At 42.6% G+C, this 23,084-nt stretch overlaps 1 protein-coding gene across 4 annotated transcripts; it reads right to left on the minus strand.

The window, feature by feature from the left end:
* Positions 1-487: 487 nt before the first annotated feature.
* On the minus strand, positions 488-23,084 carry jam2a (junctional adhesion molecule 2a). Of its 4 annotated transcripts, none has more exons than XM_085397830.1 (11): positions 22,658-23,084; positions 16,278-16,343; positions 15,964-16,074; positions 9,870-10,019; positions 9,572-9,759; positions 9,242-9,344; positions 8,300-8,407; positions 8,144-8,156; positions 3,584-3,655; positions 1,545-1,578; positions 488-1,379 (listed from the first exon to the last, which is right to left on the minus strand). In XM_085397830.1, exons 1-11 carry the CDS (start codon positions 22,704-22,706, stop codon positions 1,341-1,343), a joined length of 933 nt encoding a protein of 310 aa, XP_085253956.1. In that variant the 5' UTR covers positions 22,707-23,084; the 3' UTR covers positions 488-1,340. The 4 variants fall into 4 exon arrangements, with proteins under 4 accessions (XP_085253956.1, XP_085253955.1, XP_085253958.1 ...); XM_085397829.1 differs by having other exon boundaries at positions 8,144-8,159; XM_085397832.1 differs by lacking the exon at positions 3,584-3,655 and having other exon boundaries at positions 22,658-23,082.

The following is a 23,084-nucleotide window of genomic DNA, read 5'->3' on the forward strand; positions in this document are numbered from 1 at the left end:
GCTAGCTAGCAGCTCAGTCACAGGAATAAAGCCAGGACAGCAACCTCCTTACATCTACAAAAGAAGAAAAACTCAGTGGCTTTTGTTGTTTACTCATGCCCACTTGTGATTGCAAAGTGTGGAGATCGGAAAGTGTACTGAGCACAAATGTGAAAGTTAAAGGTGAATTTCTGTCCATGTAGACGGCACCAGATGTGTAATTTCCAGTGATTTATCACAGGAAGTTGCTGTACCATCAGAAACAGATTGTATGTAATTGCAAACTTCACCCCATTCAATCTCAGACTGATAGCAGACTGCCTTACAGGCAGGTTTTAGTGACAGTGTTATGCTTGAAAATCTCATTTTGTTGCCAACCCCCCCAACATGTGATATAACTTGACGTAATTTGTGGTTTTGAAAAACATGCCACCTCTAGTGTATAGGCAGCTACTTCTCGTGTTGCATTCTTTCCACCATTGGAAACACGGTAATAACAAACATGGGCTTGAGTAGAAAAAAACTTTATTACTGATACACTATTCAAATAAAACTCTGAAGTCATTCACACAGCCTAAAAACAGACACTCCATTTGATAATCAGTGGCACAGAAATATAAAGACATATAAAGAAAAAAGTAAGGCAAATTTTTTTTTTTACAAAAAAAGAACTGTGATCCATAGATAAATATGACAGACAGACAAATTAAAAAGGCACAAGGTATATAGTATATATGTATATTTATAAAAAAGACCATGCAGGCACATCAGGATGGAATGGGGTTGTCCTCAGCGTTATTGTTAAGTGGCTTCTTGTTCTTACTAAGATCACGAGTGGTCCCAGTGTCGAAGACGAAATACTGACTGAGGTAAGCTGTAGTTTTATTGAAAACAACTGAGATGCTTCCCTTATGGCTTTAAGGAGAATTCCCTGTCATGATTCAATTTTTTAAAGACAAGAAATCTATCAAATTAAACATCAGTCTTTGGTAAAAAATAAAAATTGAGTAATTAAAGCAGTTAGCCTTAGAAATTTATACTGAGAAAAAAAAGATCAATTGCAAATTCAACATCTGACCACCAGGGGGAAGCAGAGTACCATGAAACTGTACTTAATCCCATAATAGCAGGAGACATCAATGTAAGAGGCGAATACACAGCAAAGCCAGAGTAAAGAAGCCTTGCAGATTTTCTTGACATCAACCATCCGGAAGGATTGGCGGAGGAATAAAGATTGAAATTAGCACGTATTGGAAGATCAAGAGCTCGTTCTGAGTCCGAAACAAAATCAGAATCCAGTGTTGGCACCTTATCACCTTTTTTTTCTTTTTGTTTTGCTTTTGGAGAAGAAGACCAGCTTCTCAGAGCATGAACGACTGTGTGTGTTTAAAATCCTGGGGCTGAGAAGAGGGACACAAAACAAGTATTAATGTTTGCTAAATAAACTGATGATTTAAATTAAAAAGCACACACACACACACACACATCAAACATCCGGTAAGTGCGAACTGCTACATTTAGGCAAAGTGAGAGGGAAAGAAGCAAACCTGAAAACAAACACTTACTTCTTGGGGTGGAGGGATGTAGTTGACATTGGACCTGGAAGACAGAAACATGGTAAGAACACCTGACAGCTCTAACCTGAGTTATATCTCGCCTGTATTAATAATGCACGTGGCAAACACAGGTAGGAAGAACAGTCAGAGCGAGCTCGTCATTAGGCAGCACTGGAACAAAGTGGAGAGCAAAGTGTAAGGAAAGTGCTGCAGTTTGTCGCAGGAGGGCTTGTGTATGTGCATTTGGAGAATGAGAGACCTTTTTAAATCAATCAAGATGTGCAGACTTTAATTGCTCTAACAATAATTTGTTAATTATTTAGGAGTTACAGCCATTTCTATAGACTGCTGTGGTATACAGGGGCGGGATTATGAAAACCGTGGTGATGATCAGAGCTTTAAATGTGCCTGTAAGCAGATACGATTCGGAGAGAGTCGGGGTAATGCTTTTCTCATTTCCGATCTTTACACCAAGCTAACGTCTCCTGTTTGAATAAACAGCTATGAGAGTGCTATTGATCTCCTTTCAACATGACAAGCTCGATGTTAAAAAACAGCTCCCTGAATTTCTTTCTTCCACATTTACAGTCATTTTAAATAGTGCAAAAGAGGGATTTGCACATTGAAAAGTTGCAATTTAATTGTTTTTTTTTAAATATATAATATATGTATGAAAATTAATCCTGTGGAGCTTTAACAGAGTGATTATCCAGATGTCTGACAATTAAAAACAATAAACAACTTGCATGTATGAGTTTTACTTATATTGGCTTCATTGACATTTAATGCTTAAAATTCTATCGGGCAATTTACCTCACCTCGGAGATGTAGAGATCTTAAAAACTCGTGTATCAAATATGACACACTCGGTGTTACAGGATTAAGCAATCAAGGCTGAATGATGGTCAGAGCGCTGCCCTTTTGTCTGCCACGAGTTCAACGCTCAGTGAAAGTTGCAGCTTCAAAAAATCAGGTTGAAAATTAAAAATATCTATATTTACGTTTCTTTGGGTTGTGAATGGAGATAAATTGGTGCCAATTTGAGACCTCATCAAAACTGTTGAAATTTTTACTTCTTGCTTCCGTTTATGATGTTTGACCTCATTTCCTCCCCTAAATGGTTCATTACACAAACTCACTGGCAAATGAAAACCAAATTTTTGTTCACAGGAAAATCAGTTTTCGACCAGAATCTGCGAACATCTTGAATCAGAGAAGACTTTAATGTAGTTTAATGTGATTTAAATGTAACAATTATGTGTTCAATCTGAAACTAAAAGCCGAAGAACCTGTGTTTTTCCAGATGAGGGAACTTTTAGTGCATACATCCAACTGTAGGTGTGTTTTCACCATTCAAAACAAAAAAGTTCACATAGTCAACTTTGACTTGTAAGTACGTTTGACATACTCATTTTCTTTAACTGTAAATAATGTGGAATTGATCAGAGATGCTGTAAAACGCCATTTATGAACACTGGAATCATTCATCGTGAACTGTTTGCATCTGCAGAGATGTGCAAAGGTCCTTTTGTTCAGCAACAGTATTGTGTTGCAGCGGCACGCGGTGTTAAAAGTCTAAGTGATCGCGTTAGCGGAGCTGTGAACTGTTGTGTAATGCATTTGGCTTGCTGAGTGTCTGGCACATCAACCTCTATGGCTTTAATTATAGTCTCGAAATCACCTCCAAAAATAAGTCTTTTGGAAGTGATCCTCTTCTAAGAAATTAAAACTATTTCACAGGGAAAAAATAAAAATATCAATAACCCATAACTTAGCCAGTAAATTTAAAGTTGTAGCCAAAAAGATGTTCAGCTTTAAATGAAGACAGGAAACAAGTAGCTTGGCTCTCTGTGAGCAAAAGAAATCTTCTTACCGGCACCTCTAAAGCTCAGTAATTAACACGTTATCTCGTTTGTTTAATCCAAACACAAACAGCCAAAACAACATATGGTTTTAATGGTGGGTCAGGTTCTGCGGTTCCTCCAAAGTCTCGCTGTCTGCGAAGCAGTTACGTCTGTTTATTTTATTTCCTAATGTGCCACACTCACATGTCCTCAGCTCTGTGCAGGGTTTGGCTGCTGATGTGGGCTGCACCATGACACTGGGAGATCCAAAATGACCTGCGGGGGGGTCAGGGCATGGGCTTTAACAAGAAGCATGCCCTCGTGGACTCGTACTGCACACCATGCTTTGGAGTGTGAGTATTAGTGTGAAGTCATCCGTAAAGATGTGCAGCTTAACTGTTGGTTTGGAAAGCTGGAACATTTGTAACCTAAATCTGTCAACCTCCACATTTGATTTCTATTCCATGCATTTAGCTCTCTGTTAAATTTACCCCACAGGATTGTGCATTCAGATTTATACCTGGAAAGCCAAAAGATACCACAATTAACATGCACAGGCGCCCAACCAATTATGTCTCTGGAACTGCTGGTTGGACAACAATGACATTCACTCATATGCTTAGGTTTAGTCAGGCATGTTGAATCATAGTGGATTCTGTCATTCTGCAACAAAACAAGCAAAGAAATGACCCTGACCAGTGTTTTATGGTCATTTGTGTGTAGTTTTTAGCAATGCCAGACCTCTAAACTCTCATCTTTGGAATAATATTACTAGTAGTAGAAGTCCTAATAGTCCATCTAATATTTGAGCAATGACCTGAATTCCAACAGACGTTGGAAACCCAAATGAAAAAGTAAGAATCAAAATAGGCAGAACTAATATGTTCAAGCCCACTTTTAAATTACATAGAGAAGTAAACCAAGATGTTCAAGCTTATTTGAGCACACTTTATGAATGACATTTCATAAACCAGCAAGCATGCAGCCAATCACATGCAGCAATCCAACACCGCAGTATTAAAAAGCTCAAACTGTGTGACTGCCTTTTGTTTGAGCAATGCATTTAATAGCTGGAGTTACCCAAGGCTCCAGTTTAGGCCCCTTTAAAGGCACAGTGTGTAAAATCTCACCACTAGGTGTCAGTAGACTGCAGATTACAGGCAATTGATTTCTGTTTTCTTACCCTCCTAACATTAGCTAATATCTAATAAGCTGAGAGTAAGTAATTGTGACAATATCGGGAATAAATAAGCCTGTTCATGAAGTGCCAGTCACGTTAACTCTTTCCTTCACGTTTTCACTTCTTTGGTGTGGGAGACCTCTTCTCAGATGATTAAACATAGGTATGATCATTCATATTTAAGTCTGAAGTTGTACACATGAATTAAAATTCAAATCAAGTTTAAATTTGGATTGAACTGATTTAATAACAAACTACTGCTAAATGCAGAAAAAAGCTTGTCTTGCTAGAATGGTAGACTAACTAAAAACACAAGGAATCAAAAACATAAGCAAAGCTTGCGGCATGTGAATGCCATGAGTTCTCTTCTCCATCATTAGTGGACTACACGTGGTCAGGCAATGTCCATTTCAGCCACTGTAATTAGGATGGAGGAGAACATGGTGGCTTCCACTAACTGTGCTCTATGCTTTCTATCAAACACTGAAACACTGACGACTGCAGCTGAGAGCAACTTGGGGTTCAGTATCAAGGATATTTAGGATCGAAGCACCAACCTTCCAATCAGTTCCTGCTTTACCTCCTTAACTCCACAAACTAAACACCAAAGAATGCATATTTATGTGTACAGCTGACTGTACCTTTAAAGACCTGTACTATATCTAGTTCCTTACTACAACTAGAGCTGGGCGATATAAGATTTTTTCATATCACGATATGTTTTTTTCCATTTCAGGCGATAACGATATATATCACGATATAAGCCAAATAACTATATTTGTAAGATTTAAATGCGCCGTTGCTCACAAGTAAAATGTGAAATAATCAGCAGCTTGTTTTTATTTAAATATTTATTTCCCATAATAAGTTCAACAGGGTAGATGTACTTAAGGAACATGAGACTTTTTCAGATAAATAAAGGCAAATATTGCAAACTACACAAAAGGCAGCCGCTAAAGCGTTTAAGTTTCAAAATAGAACAAACGAAACAGACTAAATTGTCAATTCCACTTAGAAACAAAATATTAATTCTAAAAATAAATCTTAGTTTGTTTTACAGAAGAACAGACAAAACTCACTAACTTTTGTCAATATCAAATAAACTGAGAACTAAAAGGAAATTCTCAATCTCTCCTTCTTGTATAGCTGAGCTTTTCAAACAGTTTTAACAGTTACTTTAGTCTGACAAAAGCCGAATGACGAATTAGCGCTTCCAGTCAGAGACTGAGGCTACGTCCACACGTACACGGGTATTTTTGAAAACGGAGATTTTCCGTTTTCGTTTTAAAAAATAATCCCGTCCACACATAAAGGCAGAAATGAAGGAAAACGCTGCTATGAACATGCCAAAGCAGCAGGTGGCGCTAGATTCCTAACCGTGCAGAAATGTTGGCCAATCAGAAGTCTAGAAGCCTCGGTGGGAAAAAGTAAACAAAGCTGGGGCATAGAAGCAGAACCTAGTCGTATGTGTGGAGGGACAGTAACTGTGTGTATATGTAAGCATTTAAACACTGCAGAGAGTAGAATTAACAGTAACAGTATTGTAGAAATTCATTTCACAGAAACAATAACGTGGCGCACAGTGTGACGTCAAAAAATGCGCACATCTTTGACGCTGCGTTTTCTCCGTTTTTCTAGTCCACACGTAAATGCAAAAACGGAGTTTTCAAAAATATCCACCCTGGCCGGAGTTTTTAAAAATCTTCGTTTTCAGTGACCAAAAACGCCGCTTACGTGTGGACGAAAGGTGCAAACACATAGAAAAAATCTGCGTTTTCAAAAATACCCGGGTACGTGTGGGTATTGAGCATGCACCAGTTTATTGTATTTCCAGACTTGCTTTCGGCACAATTTACAGTGCGCGCAACTCTGTTTTTTGTCAGACTTGAAATAGCCGAAATACCTTCACACTACGGAACTTCTATGGCTCTTCCGTTCGACAATCTCTCCGGCATTGGAACCATCATCTGTTTTCTCTTCGGTAACCTTCGGTCACGCTCGGTTGATTTTTCTAGTCGGCACACTCATTTCCTTCATTACCCGGGCGGTACGGTGGCTGGCTGCTTCCCAAACAAATACACATGTGCGGCTTGGCACTTGTGCTGTACGTAACAAGTCACGTGACGTGACGCTGCGGCTGTGATTGGTTCGGCTCTGCGCTACTTAATTTGGATTGGCTGTTCTTTTTTTTTTTTTTTTTTTAAGAGGACGAGAGCGGCGAGGTCTATCGCAATAGTTTAATTTTTCTATCGAGAAAAAGTTATATCGCGGTACATATCGTTATCGTTCTATCGCCCAGCTCTAACTACAACCGATCATTTCAAGTATTCACCATACACTGTGAAATCACTAGTGCCTCATTTGAAATAAAAGAAGTAAACTGTTTCCTTCTTCTTTGGCTAATATTTTCCAACAGGATCTTAAGTGAGCAACTAAATGTGACCGCAGCTACGCTTTTTAGTATCCTAAAAAAAAAAGCCAGAACAGTCCGAACTGTGCTTCATTCAACCAACATTCATCTACGACGACTGAAAACACATCCGCTGTCAGTCCTCAGCATGAAATAACATTCATCCATCTAACCAGGTGCCCGAGGGACCATTTTTCTCTTAGATGCCACAATCTAGATCTGCATCGCCGCTCAGTAAATTTGTACCCACTATCGGTGCATCAGAAATCATGTCGCATTGTCTTTGATTCTTTGTGAAGAAGCCTGTTCTATAAATAGGAAGTTGACACTGACAACTCCAGTTAGCTCAGCAGGATAAGCATCAGACTTTAACCCAGACAAAGAGCTTTCGCATCAGCTTTAAGGAGAGCTCTACGCTGACTCCCCATCAAACTCCAAGCAGTAACAAGCCAGTAATCAAATAACATAAAGTCAGGCAAGTCAGACCTGGGATACGAGGCCATGCATTTATGTCTCTGTGTCTTCTGGAACCTCTTTACACCCACTCTGGTGTGTTTGGAGGGCAGTGTCTGTAAGACGGGTGTAAGCGCCTTCAGCTATGCCACACTCTCATTCTTCAATATCCAAATAATCCTTTTCAAATTACCCGTCCAATCAGTTTAATTGCCTATAATTCCTTCTACTGCCAATATTTTCCTTCTTGCTGATTAACAGCCTGTAATTATTCCATAATTATGTAGCACTGATTGTTTCCCCCACAGCCCTGTTTTGAGGAGGGAGGAGGCGGGTGGAGTGGTCATCTGTCTGGCTGTATTTTGACATGAATTCAACATTAGTACATCTGCTTGGAAGTGGAAATCAATTCTAAAAAAAAAAAAAAATCAATCAAAATAATAGCAAAAAAACTTTTTCCCAGGGTTTTGCATCTGTTGCCGCCAATCAAATGACCCAGTGAGTTGAAAAGCAGGCACTGCTGCATCTCAAATGAAAACACACACTCACACACAGCCACAGCTGTCACTCCATACAGTCCTGACTCAGCACACAGATGCAGACAGGCCGGCTAAGTGCAACAACAATCCACCCCTCCCCACCGCCTCCCCTCGACTTCAGCGTGTAAGATATTAGCTTGTGTTTGTTCACATCAATGTTAATTTAATCACAAAGCTCTTACCTTCCTCTGTGTCCTGCTGATGAATGAGCCGGGACCGTGGAAGAGAAAACAGAGTCAATGTCATTCTTTTTTTGGCGGGAATTGAAAACAGTTTCTATATTAATTGGTGCACTGTGGAGTGGTTATCGGACTGCCAAGACAGCCACACAAACTCACGGCTGAAGAAGCCGTTCCTCTGTAACAGGAAACCGCCGCATCCACAGATGAGCACGGCCAGGAAGACCCCCAACACTGTTGCCACTATCGCTGTGATGTTGACGTCCTCTGGAAGTGTGAATGAAGACTGAATTATGAGCTGTTTACTCGCTAATTTATTGAAGCAGCGAGACACAAGATAAATCAGGAAGCAGCAAATAAAGCAAAGTAATCTCCTAAAGTGGGAAGCTGTACTGCAGCGTTCCTATAATTTAATAAAGTCCACTTAATATGCTTTTCTTTTTGTCATATATATACAGTTACAATGATGAACGCTCATCTTAAACAAGTAATGCCTGTGAGCCACAAGCTCAGGTCACACACTGCTGTAAATGCTCTGTTTTAGACAGGCTTCTCCTCTCGTGGCTCTGTGTGATGTCACTGAGAGCAGCAACCCCTAATATGGCCATCTGTGATTGCAAAAGCTCCACCCACCTGCTGTTAAAACATTAATGAGCCAATGGGAAGCAAGTGGGAGGAGCTAGTTTCAGACAGATGGACTGCACCAGGCTCAGTGTAAAATAAACTACTTTTTAAAATCAAGCACAGCTGCTCCTGCACAGTCTAAGAATAAAAAATATGGAGCTGAAAATGAGCATAACAGGTCTACTTAAAGTGCTTAAATGGTAGTGTGCATTAACGTAGAGCACATTACATGATTTATTAACAAGCCCAGCACTTATTTTCATCAACAGCGTCGTTTTATATTTTGTAATTTGGCCCACACTGGCCACAGGATCTCTTCAAACTGTAGGCTAGGCTATAAATGTGTCCAGACTTTAGAAGCAGGATGGAATGAACTTAGTGGGCTTTTCCTCTCCACTGCATCCTTGATTTTGTCTGGTGCTGAAAGGTGTGGGGGATGAGGCGGGATTTAGTGTGGAAACGCACACACACACACACCTATCGTCATATGCTTGGCCTCGCACATCTTGGGTAGTCCCACTCCGTTGGATGCCAGGCAACTGTATCGGCCAGTGTCCTCTTTGGCTACAGATTTAAACTCCTGTGGAAGAGAAAAACCAACCAACAAACCTCTATTATTAGAAAGAGCACGCTTTAAAGTGAAGTGTCTTCTGTCCTGACGTGTCCTTGAGGAAGAATCAGGAATGCTACCTTGTATCAAACCGAAGAGCAACTCAGCAGAAGCATCTTTATGCTTACACGATACTACAGTGTGCAACATTTGCCTGGTTTTCTTTATCTGCATGCACACACACTTATTTGTCTCACCAGAACTCCTGTGCGCGAGTTGATTAGATAGGTTGCGTTGGAATGACGGGGCGGGTTCATTGGCTGGTTGTCCTTGTACCAGGAGTAAGTGGCAGGTGGGATGCTGTGCTGGTCCCTGCAACTCAGCTGTACCACTGAGCCAGTCACTGCTGAGCTGGGGATTTCACAGAGTGGGGTTTGAGGCGGCACTAAAAGAACGGGCAGAAAAATCACACCAATGTAAGCCAAAAAACATTCCCATCTTTAAAATAGTCTGAATGTTCTTATTACAGCAGATTCCCATCTCAGTCAGTGGTACCTAGGACTTTAAGCGTTACATTGGTCTCGCCCAGGTTGACAGAGTCTTTAGGAGCACTGATCTCACAGCGGTACTCTCCAGCATCCTCCTGGGTCACTTTTTTCAGCGTCACTGTCGCTCCTTCAATGGTCGCCCGGCCCTCAAAGGGACCTGAGAGAAAGAATAGAAGGTCAGAAGTGGAAATGTCTTCCATGGCTGTGGGCTACAGCCACTCCATGTTATAATCTACGGTCTGCAATACTGCCACCCAAAATTTAATAACCAGTAGCAATTGAACAATTGCAGCATGAGTAAAATAATCTACTATTAAATGTTTTCTTTTTTTTAACCACTGCTATAATTTGGAGACATTTTGAGTCGCTGTAAACCCAACACTGAGGATTTCTTATACTGTCATGCAGCTGGACTTTTGTAGACATTACCCAATGGAGGTGTATGTGAAAACGCAAATGTCCAAGTCTGATCAGACAGCCACGGAGTGCATGTTTGTGTGTGGGTAATAATCTGGTACAGCTATCGAGTGGCTGTCCTGTGTCCAGCCTGTTGTACGCTCTACTTCATCGTCAGGAGTTTGTGTGTATCACTGGTAAAGGTGGGTGGATCGATCTAAATATCGATACCGATACTACCGATATTTTGGTTGGATGGTCTTAGAGCAGGGTGTCCGACTCCAGGCCTCAAGGGCCGGTGTCCTGCAGGTTTTAGATGTGTCCTTGACGCAACACAGCTGATTTAAATGGCTAAATGACCTCCTCAACATGTCTTAAAGTTCTCCGCAGGCCTGGTAATGAACTAATGATTTGATTCAGGTGTATTGACCCAGGGTGAGATCTAAAACCTGCCCTCGAGGCCTGGAGTTGAACACCCCTGTCTTAGAGACATGCTAGCATGATAAGATTGATGCTTTGTTTTTATCTGCTAGGTTCAGTATGTTATATTTTTTTTAATGAAAGACAATGTACCTCATACCTTTTTGTGTTTGACAGTCACATCTATTTTATTTATAGCCTGTAGCACATTTAAACAACAGAAGTGGACCCAACGTGCTATAGAGACAGACACGGTTACATTTCCGGTCTCCCAAAAAAAAAAAGTTTCAAAATACACGAAAAGCTGAAATTAGCTGGAAAGTAAAAATCACAATGATTTAGTAGTTATCTAAATTTACTGCAAAAAATAACATTAAAATGTATTAAAATAATTTGCAAATTGATGAGGATTCATCTCATAAACGATCAAACACTGCTCTTCCCTACATAAGCTGCTTTCAAGCATTGGTATCTGTAACACTGGTCCTATATTTACTTGGTATTCGCACTGCACTAATAAATGGCTTTAGTTACAGGGATTTCATCAGGTTAGGTTTTTAGCCAAGACAAGAAATCCTTCTGTATTCACTATGAAACTTACACAAATCAACTTTTAAGAATTTAGAAAACTATTATGCATTTTCTCCAATGATGTAGCGCTGTGCAAGTGTTGGATAACCCTTCATTCCTTTACATTTCCTTCCATGGAGCCACACTTTCTTGTAAGCCTTTAAAGTTGTTTTGAACAGTACATCTTCAGGCTTTCTGAAGGTCTTTCAAAGTTTTTATTTGGCTGCTTTTTCACTCATTTTCAATCCAGTGCTTGTACCTGACCATTCTCAGAAGAAGGATTTATGTGTGTGTGTGTGTGTGTGTGTTAACCCACTTAATGCCGACTTATTCAAGAGTGAAAAAAGTACCTAACTTGAGAGATGAACCAGTGTTGTGTCTACACATAACAGACAACTTGGGCGCTTTGTTACTAGCAGCCTCATTTGTTCCCATTTCTTTAGTTTAATCTATGAAAAATTCTATTTGATTCGATATTTGGTTTAAATCATTGTCAGTATATACAGAGGAGGTCAGGGGAAAGGTACGACAGTGTCTACAGCCATCTGGTTTGTGGCTGCATGTCAGCCAGTGGTGCTCGGGATCTTGCAAAAATTGATTGAATTATGAATGGAGGAAAGCACCATCAGTTTTTGATTCATGATGCAATACCATCTGGAAAGCATCTTATTGGCAACAGCTTCATTTTTCAGCATGACAGTTATTCCAAACACACGTCAATGCAGTAAAAGCATATCTGGATAGAAAAACACACAATGGAGCACTATGAGTCATGGATTGGCCTCCCTAGAGCTCAGACCACAACATTACTGAAGCAGTGTGGAAGCATGTTGACAGAGAACAGAACAAAGGGCAGAAACATCCAAAGCTCTTCTTTGGATGTCCTTCAAGAAGCCTGGAGAATAATTCCTGAAGACTTCTTAGAGACATGACAAGAAAGCTGCCAAAGAGTGTGATGGAGAATAAAGGTGGCCATACCAAATATTGACCAAATATTAGCTTGTTGTCTCCCTAAGAAACTGGTTCCCAACAACCTTTTTGTGACCTTTGGTGTTCAAATGTATCCAGTATTTACTTTCAATATTATTCATACATACCTTTTAGCTACTACACCTAAACATTACCAGTGGTTAGCTAAACATTTCAACTGTTTATCCATATTTTAAGTTACTAGCTTAACAGTTAATCAATACGGTTAGCCAACATTTTAAAAGCTAGGAATACGTTTTAGCTAGCCACTGTTTTACGTGTTTATCTATTATGTTAAGCTAATTTGTTTATTAGTAATATTAGATAATACTTTCATATAGTAGCCTATTTGAACTTCCTCTTGATTTTTGGACCATTATATATATAAAACACCCAGCACGCCCCTGCGGGCGGTTTATCCTTCAAGCTCGGGTCCTCTACCAGAGGCCTGGGAGCTTGAGGGTCCTGCGCAGTATCTTAGCTGTTCCCAGGACTGCGCTCTTCTGGACAGAGATCTCCGATGTTGTTCCCGGGATCTGCTGGAGCCACTCGCCTAGCTTGGGAGTCACCGCACCTAGTGCTCCGATTACCACGGGGACCACCGTTACCTTCACCCTCCACATCCTCTCGAGCTCTTCTCTGAGCCCTTGGTATTTCTCCAGCTTCTCGTGTTCCTTCTTCCTGATATTGCTGTCATTGGGAACCGCTACATCGATCACTACGGCCGTCTTCTTCTGTTTGTCTACCACCACTATGTCCGGTTGGTTAGCCACCACCATTTTGTCCGTCTGTATCTGGAAGTCCCACAGGATCTTAGCTCGGTCATTCTCCACCACCCTTGGGGGCATCTCCCATTTTGACCTCGGGACTTCTAGGTTATACTCGGCACAGATGTTCCTGTACACTATGCCGGCCACTTGGTTATGGCGTTCCATGTATGCCTTGCCTGCTAGCATCTTGCACCCTGCTGTTATGTGCTGGATAGTCTCTGGGGCATCTTTACACAGCCTGCACCTGGGGTCTTGCCTGGTGTGATAGACCCCAGCCTCTATGGATCTTGTGCTCAGAGCTTGTTCTTGTGCTGCCATGATTAGTGCCTCTGTGCTGTCTTTCAGTCCAGCTTTGTCCAGCCACTGGTAGGATTTCTGGATATCAGCCACCTCCTCTATCTGCCGGTGGTACATACCGTGCAGGGGCCTGTCCTTCCATGATGGTTCCTCGTCTCCCTCCTCTTTCTTGGGTTTCTGCTGCCTGAGGTATTCACTGAGCACTCGGTCAGTTGGGGCCATCTTCCCAATGTATTCTTGGATGTTCGTTGTCTCATCCTGGACTGTGGTGCTGACACTCACCAGTCCCCGGCCCCCTTCCTTCCGCTTAGCGTACAGCCTCAGGGTGCTGGACTTGGGGTGAAACCCTCCATGCATGGTCAGGAGCTTTCTTGTCTTTATGTCAGTGGCTTCTATCTCCTCCTTTGGCCAGCTTATTACCCCAGCAGGGTACCTGATCACGGGCAGGGCGTATGTGTTGATGGCCCGGATCTTGTTCTTACCATTCAGCTGACTCCTCAGGACTTGCCTGACCCTCTGCAGGTACTTGGTGGTTGCAGCCTTTCTAGCGGCCTCTTCATGGTTCCCATTTGCCTGCGGGATCCCCAGGTACTTGTAACTGTCCTCTATGTCTGCAATGTTGCCTTCTGGTAGTTCAATCCCCTCAGTTCTGACTACCTTCCCTCTCTTTGTTACCATCCGACTACACTTCTCCAGTCCGAACGACATTCCAATGTCATTGCTGTATAGCCTGGTAGTGTGGATCAGTGAATCGATGTCTCGTTCACTCTTGGCATACAGCTTGATGTCATCCATGTACAGGAGGTGGCTGACAACTGCTCTGTTCCGTAGTCGGTATCCGTAGCCAGTCTTGTTAATGATCTCACTGAGGGGGTTCAGGCCTATGCAGAACAGCAGTGGGGACAGAGCATCTCCTTGGTAGATCCCGCACTTGATGGTGACTTGTGCTATGGGCTTGGAGTTGGCCTCTAGTGTTGTACGCCACATCCCCATTGAGTTCCTGATGAAGGCTCTTAGGGTCCCATTGATCTTGTACAATTCTAGGCATTCCAGTATCCAGCTGTGGGGCATTGAGTCATAGGCCTTCTTGTAATCAATCCAGGCAGTGCACAGGTTGGTCAGTCTGGTCTTGCAGTCTCGGCTGATTGTTCTGTCTACCAGTAGCTGGTGTTTTACGCCTCTGGTATTCTTGCCAATTCCTTTCTGTGTCCCGCTCATGTATTGACCCATGTGCCTGTTCATCTTAGCCGATATGATGCCTGACAGGAGCTTCCATGTAGTACTGAGGCAGGTTATTGGTCGGTAGTTGGAGGGGACCGGTCCCTTCTTGGGGTCCTTGGGGATCAGGACCGTCCGGCCTTCAGTTAGCCATTCCGGGTGTCTCTCGTTAACTAGCAGCTGGTTCATTTGTGCTGCCAGACGCTCGTGGAGTGCAGTCAGCTTCTTCAGCCAGTAGGCGTGAACCATGTCGGGCCCTGGTGCTGTCCAACTCTTCATACTGGAGACCCTTTCTTGGATATCTGCCACTGTGATGGTTACTGGACCCTGTTCAGGGAGGTCGCTGTGGTCAGCCCTCAGATCCTCTAGCCACTGAGCATTGCCGTTATGGGTTGCATCCTTCTCCCATATGCTCTTCCAGTATTGCTCCGTCTCCAGCCTTGGTGGCGTCGGTGGGCAAGAGACGAAAACAGGGCGTTGTTGGAATGCTACTATGCAAGTAACCCCGGCGGAAGGGGCTACATGAATAGGATGAGGGACCTATGGATATATATATATATATATATATATATATATATATATATATATATATATATATATATATATATATATATATATATTTTTTTTTTATTTATTTATTTATTTTATTTTATTTTTTTTAATTTATTTACTTATTTATTCATTTATTTATTTTTAATCCTTCCTGGGTTCTTTTTGGTGTGTTCCCCCCACACAATTTGTTAACTTTACCACCACTTGGTTGTTCAATTGAAACAGTTAAACTGACATTTCCACATATATGTCCCGGTTACATCAAGTACTCCTGGTTGGGGAATCCCCTCTACCTAAGGGGCTGGGGAATTTTTCTTAAAACAGTAAACTATAACATGATATCTCAGCTGAAATTAAAATAATAAATTTTACAATCCGCAGTCGTGCAGTTTACATAACTCCATATCAAAAAGCTGTTATCTCAGAGAGATAAGGACGACTTCCATGGCAAGGCTTGTCATGAATTCACAAGATATAGCAGCAATTTCTAAGAAGCAGCCTCACATTATGAACACAGTAACTATTCATAGCACCTTTAAAACTAACTTCAGCCGTAAAGCAGCCAATGAAGAGGCAGCGATGGGTCAAAGGCATTTCAAAGCCTTGACATATTTGAGAAAACTGTCAGGCTAACTGCACCGCCTTTAAAAACGACTGGCCCGGGTGAAAGCTGCTGGGATTCATTATTTATTTCGCCCATTAAATTCAAATCCTAAAACATAAAGATGAGAGATCAAGGACAAGAGACACATAGACTGTGAAATATCTCACCCGTACCCAAGTGTTTTGTTTTTTGTGGGGGGGGGGGGTTTGTGTGGCACACCCTATCCAGCCGGTACTGCAAGCTGATTACAACAAATGTCCTGTTTGTTCACCGAGAAGATGGAGAGCGACGGGATGCTTTCTCACCTCGAAACTTTCCACCAAAGAACACAAAGGAGACGTCTTTCCCCTTCTTCTTCCATTCGATGCGCGGTTGCTGGTCTTTCTCTGTATAGAATATGCAGGACAGCACTGCATCTAAAGAGGGAGTGTGACCAATGAGATATTTATTCCACAGCAGCAAAGGATCAGTGGCATTTTTAACTGCTTGGGCTATTTATAGCCTTATGATTTATTTTGACAGAGAGAATCAGATAGAAGCTTGGTTAGAAAAAACAAACCAAAAAAGACCAAAACGTGGAAGCGGCCCACAGGAGGGCTGCTTTATTTCCCCGCCTCACCTTTGTGCTCCTCTACCTCCACTTTATGTCTGTTGGTCGTCACTGTGACAGGAACAGAGGGGGAACCTGGTGAAAGAGGAGGAGAGGGGAGGGAGAGTGGGAGATAAAACGAGAGGTGAGAGCAGTTCAGAATGCAATATCACTCATCATCCATTAGGGGGCAAGGTGAATTGGGTAAAGTGCTCCACATTGCCCGCTAACTGCAAGAGGAGAATACTTAATGGCCGTCTCTGGTGTCTTGCTCCACTGTCTGAGGTAAAGACGTCAGTCGTCTTTCTCCAGGATATCTGGAGTTAAGGACGGGATTACTCCCTCCGTCGATTTAATCCGGCGGGGTTAAGGAGCAGCCTGCTGTATGTTTAGATAGAAAGAGTCACCAGTCATTACATTGGGGAGGGGGGCTGGGTCAGATTAACCTGATGTATGGTAGGCATTAGCTTCTACCTATGTTTGGGTTTCCCTGATATCAGTGTGTCATTGACACAGGAAGAGGAAGCAGCTGTGTTTCCTGCGTGCTGATTGGTTTAAGGGGAGGATTACTGTCTGGTCGTCCTGTGATTAATTAGAGGTTAAGGATGGGTGAAGGACGTATGATGGAGAAGCAGTTCGGAATCGTGAAGGCAGGAACAGGAAAAGCACTAAAACACACAGAGAGTCTAACTTCAGCCTGAAAAAGGTTTTCAGACTGAAGGCTGCACAGCTGGGAAATTACAGAATAAATGTTGAATGGGCCTCTGGGGTACTGGGGAACATTATGGCTTTCAAAACTTCTAAAAAACTTATAATTTGGCTAAAAGAGGATTTCTTCTTCATACGTTCTTGAAAGCTCATTAACTTCCCTCGCCCTTGCAAGCACGCACACACACGCACACACTTTCCTGCCATTGTTCCTGGAAACAGCACAACTCAAATCTCATGGTTGTAACTTTAAACACAAGTGTGACAACATATATTGTCACATCTCCACTTTCCTGTGTAGGGCCCATTGTCACCAGATTACAGTGAGTAAGAGAAGCTTTCCCTGTGGCAGGAGGGGTGAGGTGGAAGCATGCCGGCCAAGCTGAGACAAAAGACAGGAAGTGTGAACTACAACATGGAGATGGCCAGTCAAACTGACTCTTCAGCTCTATGCGCTCTAAAGGTCTCTCACACAAATTTGCACAATGGCTGCTATTTTTATAAGTAACTTTTTTACATAAGCACCACCCTAATGTCATTTTCCAAATGCAGCATCAAGCACACTCGAAGGTTTTTCTTTTTGTTTTAAAGCTTTCCGTGATGTTTGCATAGTTTACACCAGCTTCACTTGGTCAAACTTTGACCTAAGTGAATTAAAAGTGCACACTCTCCCTCCACACGCTCCTCCTCGCTCGCCTTCACGTTGCTGTGCGTTGACTTGCAGCAGTGTAACAGGATTATCATCGTAGCTTTGGCTCGCGTATCGCGACGCCCTCAGAGGAGCCATTGTCTCACTTGAGGGTGAACAAGACGAGGGAGGGAGATACAATGAGATTAAAAAAAGGACAAGAATGAACGATCAAGGAGAGATGAGCGGCCCTAAGAATAGAATACAAATGGAGTGGAGGAGAGTGAGGCGACCGGGGGGAGGTCGGTTAGGGCGGGGGGGACAAGAGACCCGCAGAAGCATGAATAAAAGAGAGAGTGGGATTGAAGGCGAAGGAGATCCTTTCAGACAGTAGGACTGTGAGAGGAAGAAGCTCTTGTCACATAGTGTGAGACCAGGCCTGCCGCCACCTTGAAGGGTGTCTCTTTGAGAAAGAAGAAATGTAACAGGGCTGACAACGTGCCCACACTGAGTGCGCTTTTGTGTGCATGACACATACACATAAAAGCGCACACTTAAAGAAATGAGCAGAGAGGCTCTGCAAGTGAGGTCCCGCTGCCTCTGTCATGCTTTTCTGTGCTCTGCTGCTACGAACGCTGTCAGCTCCACTGTCCTCAATTAACTACAAAGGCGTCGAGGCAGACAATGAACACATGGCCCGTTTGGATCATTTCAAAACTGCATGGTGGATAATGTTAACATGGTGTAGCTTTTGCAGTCTGCTGTGTAAGTCGAGTAAATAACAAATGTTATTCAAGCTCACAGACGACTGCCAGCAAGCAAAAGTTGACCCACTGACCCCTGGATGCCACTTTGATGTTGCGTCATCTGTTGCTGCTCGTGTGGGTGAATTTAAAGCACCCACCCACCCACATATATACAAAAAAAAAAACACCCAGCACGCCCCTGCGGGCGGTTTATCCTTCAAGCTCGGATCCTCTACCAGAGGCCTGGGAGCTTGAGGGTCCTGCGCAGTATCTTAGCTGTTCCCAGGACTGCGCTCTTCTGGACAGAGATCTCCGATGTTGTTCCCGGGATCTGTATGTATGTATGTATATACATACACATATATATATATATATATACACATACACATATATATATATATATATATATATATATATATATATATATATATATATATATACATATACATATATATATATATATTCTGTTTAGACAAGACAGGAGGAAAAAAAGCTGTCTTAAGGTAGCGACGTCTTAAAGGTACAGTTATTTTTTTTTTACATTTATTTAATATCAAACTGATGCATTCTCATAAACTTTTAAGTTAATCAATTAATCAAACACACAGGAGCCATCTTGCCTTGCCATCTTGAATACAGTGGGTAAAATGGACATCGCCAACAAGAGCAGGCTAAACAACAACAACAGCTGTCTTTAAGCTAATATTATACCAGCCAATGTTAGGCTCAAGTTTCTATAACTCACACTTTCCCCCTGCTAAACTGTTTGATTTCATTGCTACAATGTGTGAGACTTTATTTTCTAAGTGTCAGAGTCAGACAGTGTTAGATTCAGTTCAAAGAAAGCTTTGCTAACAGCAGCTAACAATAGCTAACAGCAGCAAAAACAGCAGCGTTTACTGACAGAAAAGTTCAGGATATCCTCAACAATTCAACTCGGTATCGCTGTCATCGGACAGAAGTGAGCTTTCTTGGCTCACGGACTCGTATTGAACCTGTTTCAAAGTTTTGCAGACTCCGTCATAATAAATAGATGTGGACATCTGGAGGTAAACAATGGACTGACAGTTTACGCTCACTACAGATGAATGGCCGCCAGAGTTGTTTGTCCTGCAGTGGCCACCAAAGCTAGGATTATGCAGATGAGTCGGGAAAGGTACGAAAACAGAATTGACCCTGCAATCTGCAATCTAGTGACATCTAGTGGTGAGATTTTTAACACTCTACCTTTAATCTGAGAAAAGCTCAAACTCAGCAGGTATTTTGGCTTCCAATATGTTTTATGTGGGGGTTTTCTTGTAGCTAGAAATGACCAGGTTTGCAGCAGTGTATGGAGTCATCTGCCAACATTAGCAAACCTGCACGAAAACCATATTATTTATCATACAATTCAATTAAATATTCTAAAAGGCAACAACAGCACCAACACGGTGGAGTGGTCCAGTTCCTTAAAATATAAAGCCCCATGAGGTGACTGTTCTTCTGAAGTAGTGCTGTATGAATAAAACTGAACAGAGCTGAACTTTAATAAGCAGAGGTGAGGTCTAGCTGGCCTGTCAGCTACAGCTGCCTATTTTGGGTTGTTGGTCAACGTATCATTGTCCTACTTCCAGTAGGATGTAGAAAACAAAATACACAAAAAAACCCGTCCCGAGAGTTGTTTTGATGAGGAAGCGTCTGATTAATCTGATCAGCCTCTGCGGTAAGTACTGCTAAGTTTTATTTACCACTTTATTTTTTAATTTAAATGTTTTGTGGGATTTTTTAATCATTCGTCTGTTATATACACAATAGATATATGGGACAGACTTTTACTCATCTAGATGTCATCTTAATTTTTCAGCCTTGCTGTTTATACTACAGCAAGGCTAAATAAGAGTCATCTTGAATTGTGATCCATGCAGAGCTGGGACTTAATTAGGACTGCTTTAAACAATGACTGGCATTTGCATCCAAATGGTCAGCGTAATCTTATAAGACATACAAAACATCTCCAAATTGTTCCGTTAGTCACCGGAGGTTGTCAGAGCGCACCGCATGTTTTCATTTGGCTGATTTTTACACCGCCTTTCCTGACCGAGTCCCAAAGAGATTTGTATCTCCTTCCAGGATTGATTTTGATAGGCAAATATGTAAACCACCACACTGAATCCTGGACGAATCTGGGCTCTTGGCCAAAAACTGGAACATCCATAGAAGCTAATGCACGGAGCCCTGATAGATGAGTACAAAACCATCATCAGACAGAGCAGACTGATTTGGGTTAACATCATTTCCAGTTAGCAGGACTATTACCGGCACCGAGTGCTGAGTATCCTAACTACAGACTAACTACACAGTACATAAGTATGGACCACTAGGGGTTGAAAATCAACTCTGTTTTACACTTTTCCACCAATCCAGGTGGATTTCAACTACTTTGGTCAAGTGAACAGCAAAATAGCCTAATGAGGGGCTACAGCGTTGCACTAGATTTGCCAGATGAAAAAGATTATTATAATAAGTACCACAGCAGCAGGTCTCTGGTGATTCTCCAATATAGCATCGGATTTGGCCACAGCGGTAATTAAAATGCTGCTTCTGTGGGCCTGTGGTGGTTCTGAAGCACGGGAAAGACTAACAATAGCACCAACACAGGAAGGAAAAAAACTAAAACACACACAGACACACACACGGATGTCGTGCATGGCATTAACATCAATCAAACAGTGCTACTGCTTAAACTCACAGGAGGGACAGCCACCCTCTTCCCTGAGCAAAAAATAGAAGGATGGCACGCTCACTCCTTGGCACTCAGCTTTACTCTCATTACGCGGTCCGTTCTGAGTATTACAGAGACTGAGGCTGGTGTTGCCAGGGCTGTGCCGAGGTCAAAAGCATGGCGCAGTAATAATTAAGGCACTTATTCAAATTAACAGAGAACAAATGAAAGAGGGAGGGAGATGGACCCATAGGAAATATCCTGTCTGCCTGCGTGATGTAGATAGCATGAACGTGGAGGGCAAACACGTTTCAAGGCTGTGGAGGGGGGGTGCTCAGGAAAACAGGATGACGACTGACTGTGCGGGCGTATGTGTGTGTGTGTTCTCCATTTGAACAAAGCCAGTCTGTGTATGACTGTAAGACTGTGAGCAACAGCTGTCTCAGACAGACACAGCATGAGAGTGTGTGTGTGAGAGGGAGAGGTTGATATGAGGGAGTTGATGTGTGGATATATGTGTGCATGTGTGCGAGAGGGTGAGGTTGGGGATATTACTTAAACTGTGTGTGTGTGTGTGTGTGTGTGTGTGTGTGTGTGTGTGTGTGTGTGTGTGTGTGTGGTGACATAGAAGCTTCAGGATCACTTGCCAGAGACCCACCCAAAACATTTCCTCTTCTACTTCTTTTTTTTCCGCTTTTTAAACAATGCAATGTACAAGTAGCAGTGGAGCTGGGGGGATCTCAATGGTGCTCTTCTCACCTGCTGACATCCATCAATTGAGCCACATGACGATGATTTCTATCACAGCGGGACTGAAAACACACAGCTCTGTGAACTCTGACCCGGAGTCCTGACAGGTGGCGAAATGTGAGTAAAATGTGCGTGACTCACTCTCACTGTCTCATCACATCCATCTCACGCTCAAGCCCCAAACAGCACTCTTCCTTCCTGCGTCTCCGTGCAGGATGATCAGCCCTCTTTAAATGTTTTCTTGTTATTTGCGCCTTAAAATAAATTTAAAATTTTTGTGTTTTGTGTTTCCAATTTCCTGATTTCTTCCCGCCCACCGCCCCTGAACAAACAAACAAACTCCGTGTCACGGTGAAAACCAGCTTGAAGTTTCTGGTAGAAATCCAAGCGCTGACCTCACGCGCAGATCTGTGGCTCATTCTGCCAAAAACGGGTACCCACCCGCCACCAACATAACACCCACACCCTTAAGTGGCACCAGGCCAATACAACTTTGGGGCCAGCTTGTAGGAACCCAGCCTGGCTGCACCGTCACCACGGCCCACTCTCTCAGAGGGGGTTCAACTAAACCGCGGCGGGGGAGTTGCAAATGAACAATTACGTGAATCCAAAAAAGAAAAAAACATGAAATGAAAAATTCCTCCATATATTCATCTTCCAAATCATGTTTATAGAAAGCAGACCAACGCTGTACTATGACTTTAGTGAAAATCCGTAGAATAATTTCCCCACAATATAAACATCTAGGCTTTCAAGCACATTTTAAATAATCGATTCTTAATGATTCGTAATGGTTTCGCCCTCGTCTAGAAAAGTAAATAAAAGGGAACACTCAAGAGCAACTTCTTCGAATGAACACTTTCCATTTTCCACTTACATTGCATCAGTAAAATCACAACAGGAAGATACAGGGACGTCCCCATCATTATCGTCCCCAACTCTGCCTGGAGTCTCGTCTTCGGAGGAAGGAGCGAGGAGGCAGATCTCGAGCCTCGGCTTTGTTGTTCACTTGTTCGCAACTCCCAGATAATTCATCCGGCATCCAGGGAATAAACTGATCTCCCGGGAGGGTGTGTGAGCGCGCGTGTCAAGCAACCGGACCGACCCGGCGCTCAGCTCCTGGCACGAGAAACAGACGAGCGTGAAGTCGCAACTTCTGCACGGAGCAGTCAGCGAGATCGACGTCCCGGCTGAAAAGTGCGGTGAGCAATGGCGAGCAGCCTCTGTCACTGTCAGAGAGACGCGAATGGATGCTCTCTGTTCTCGCTGGGCGGCTGGTTGAGATTGAGGTGGAGGGAGAAAGG

The sequence above is a fragment of the Rhamphochromis longiceps genome, linkage group LG23 (assembly GCF_057381845.1).
Source record: "Rhamphochromis longiceps isolate RC_006_pf linkage group LG23, R_longiceps_female_GT1.1, whole genome shotgun sequence".
NCBI classification, from domain to species: Eukaryota; Metazoa; Chordata; class Actinopteri; order Cichliformes; family Cichlidae; genus Rhamphochromis; species Rhamphochromis longiceps.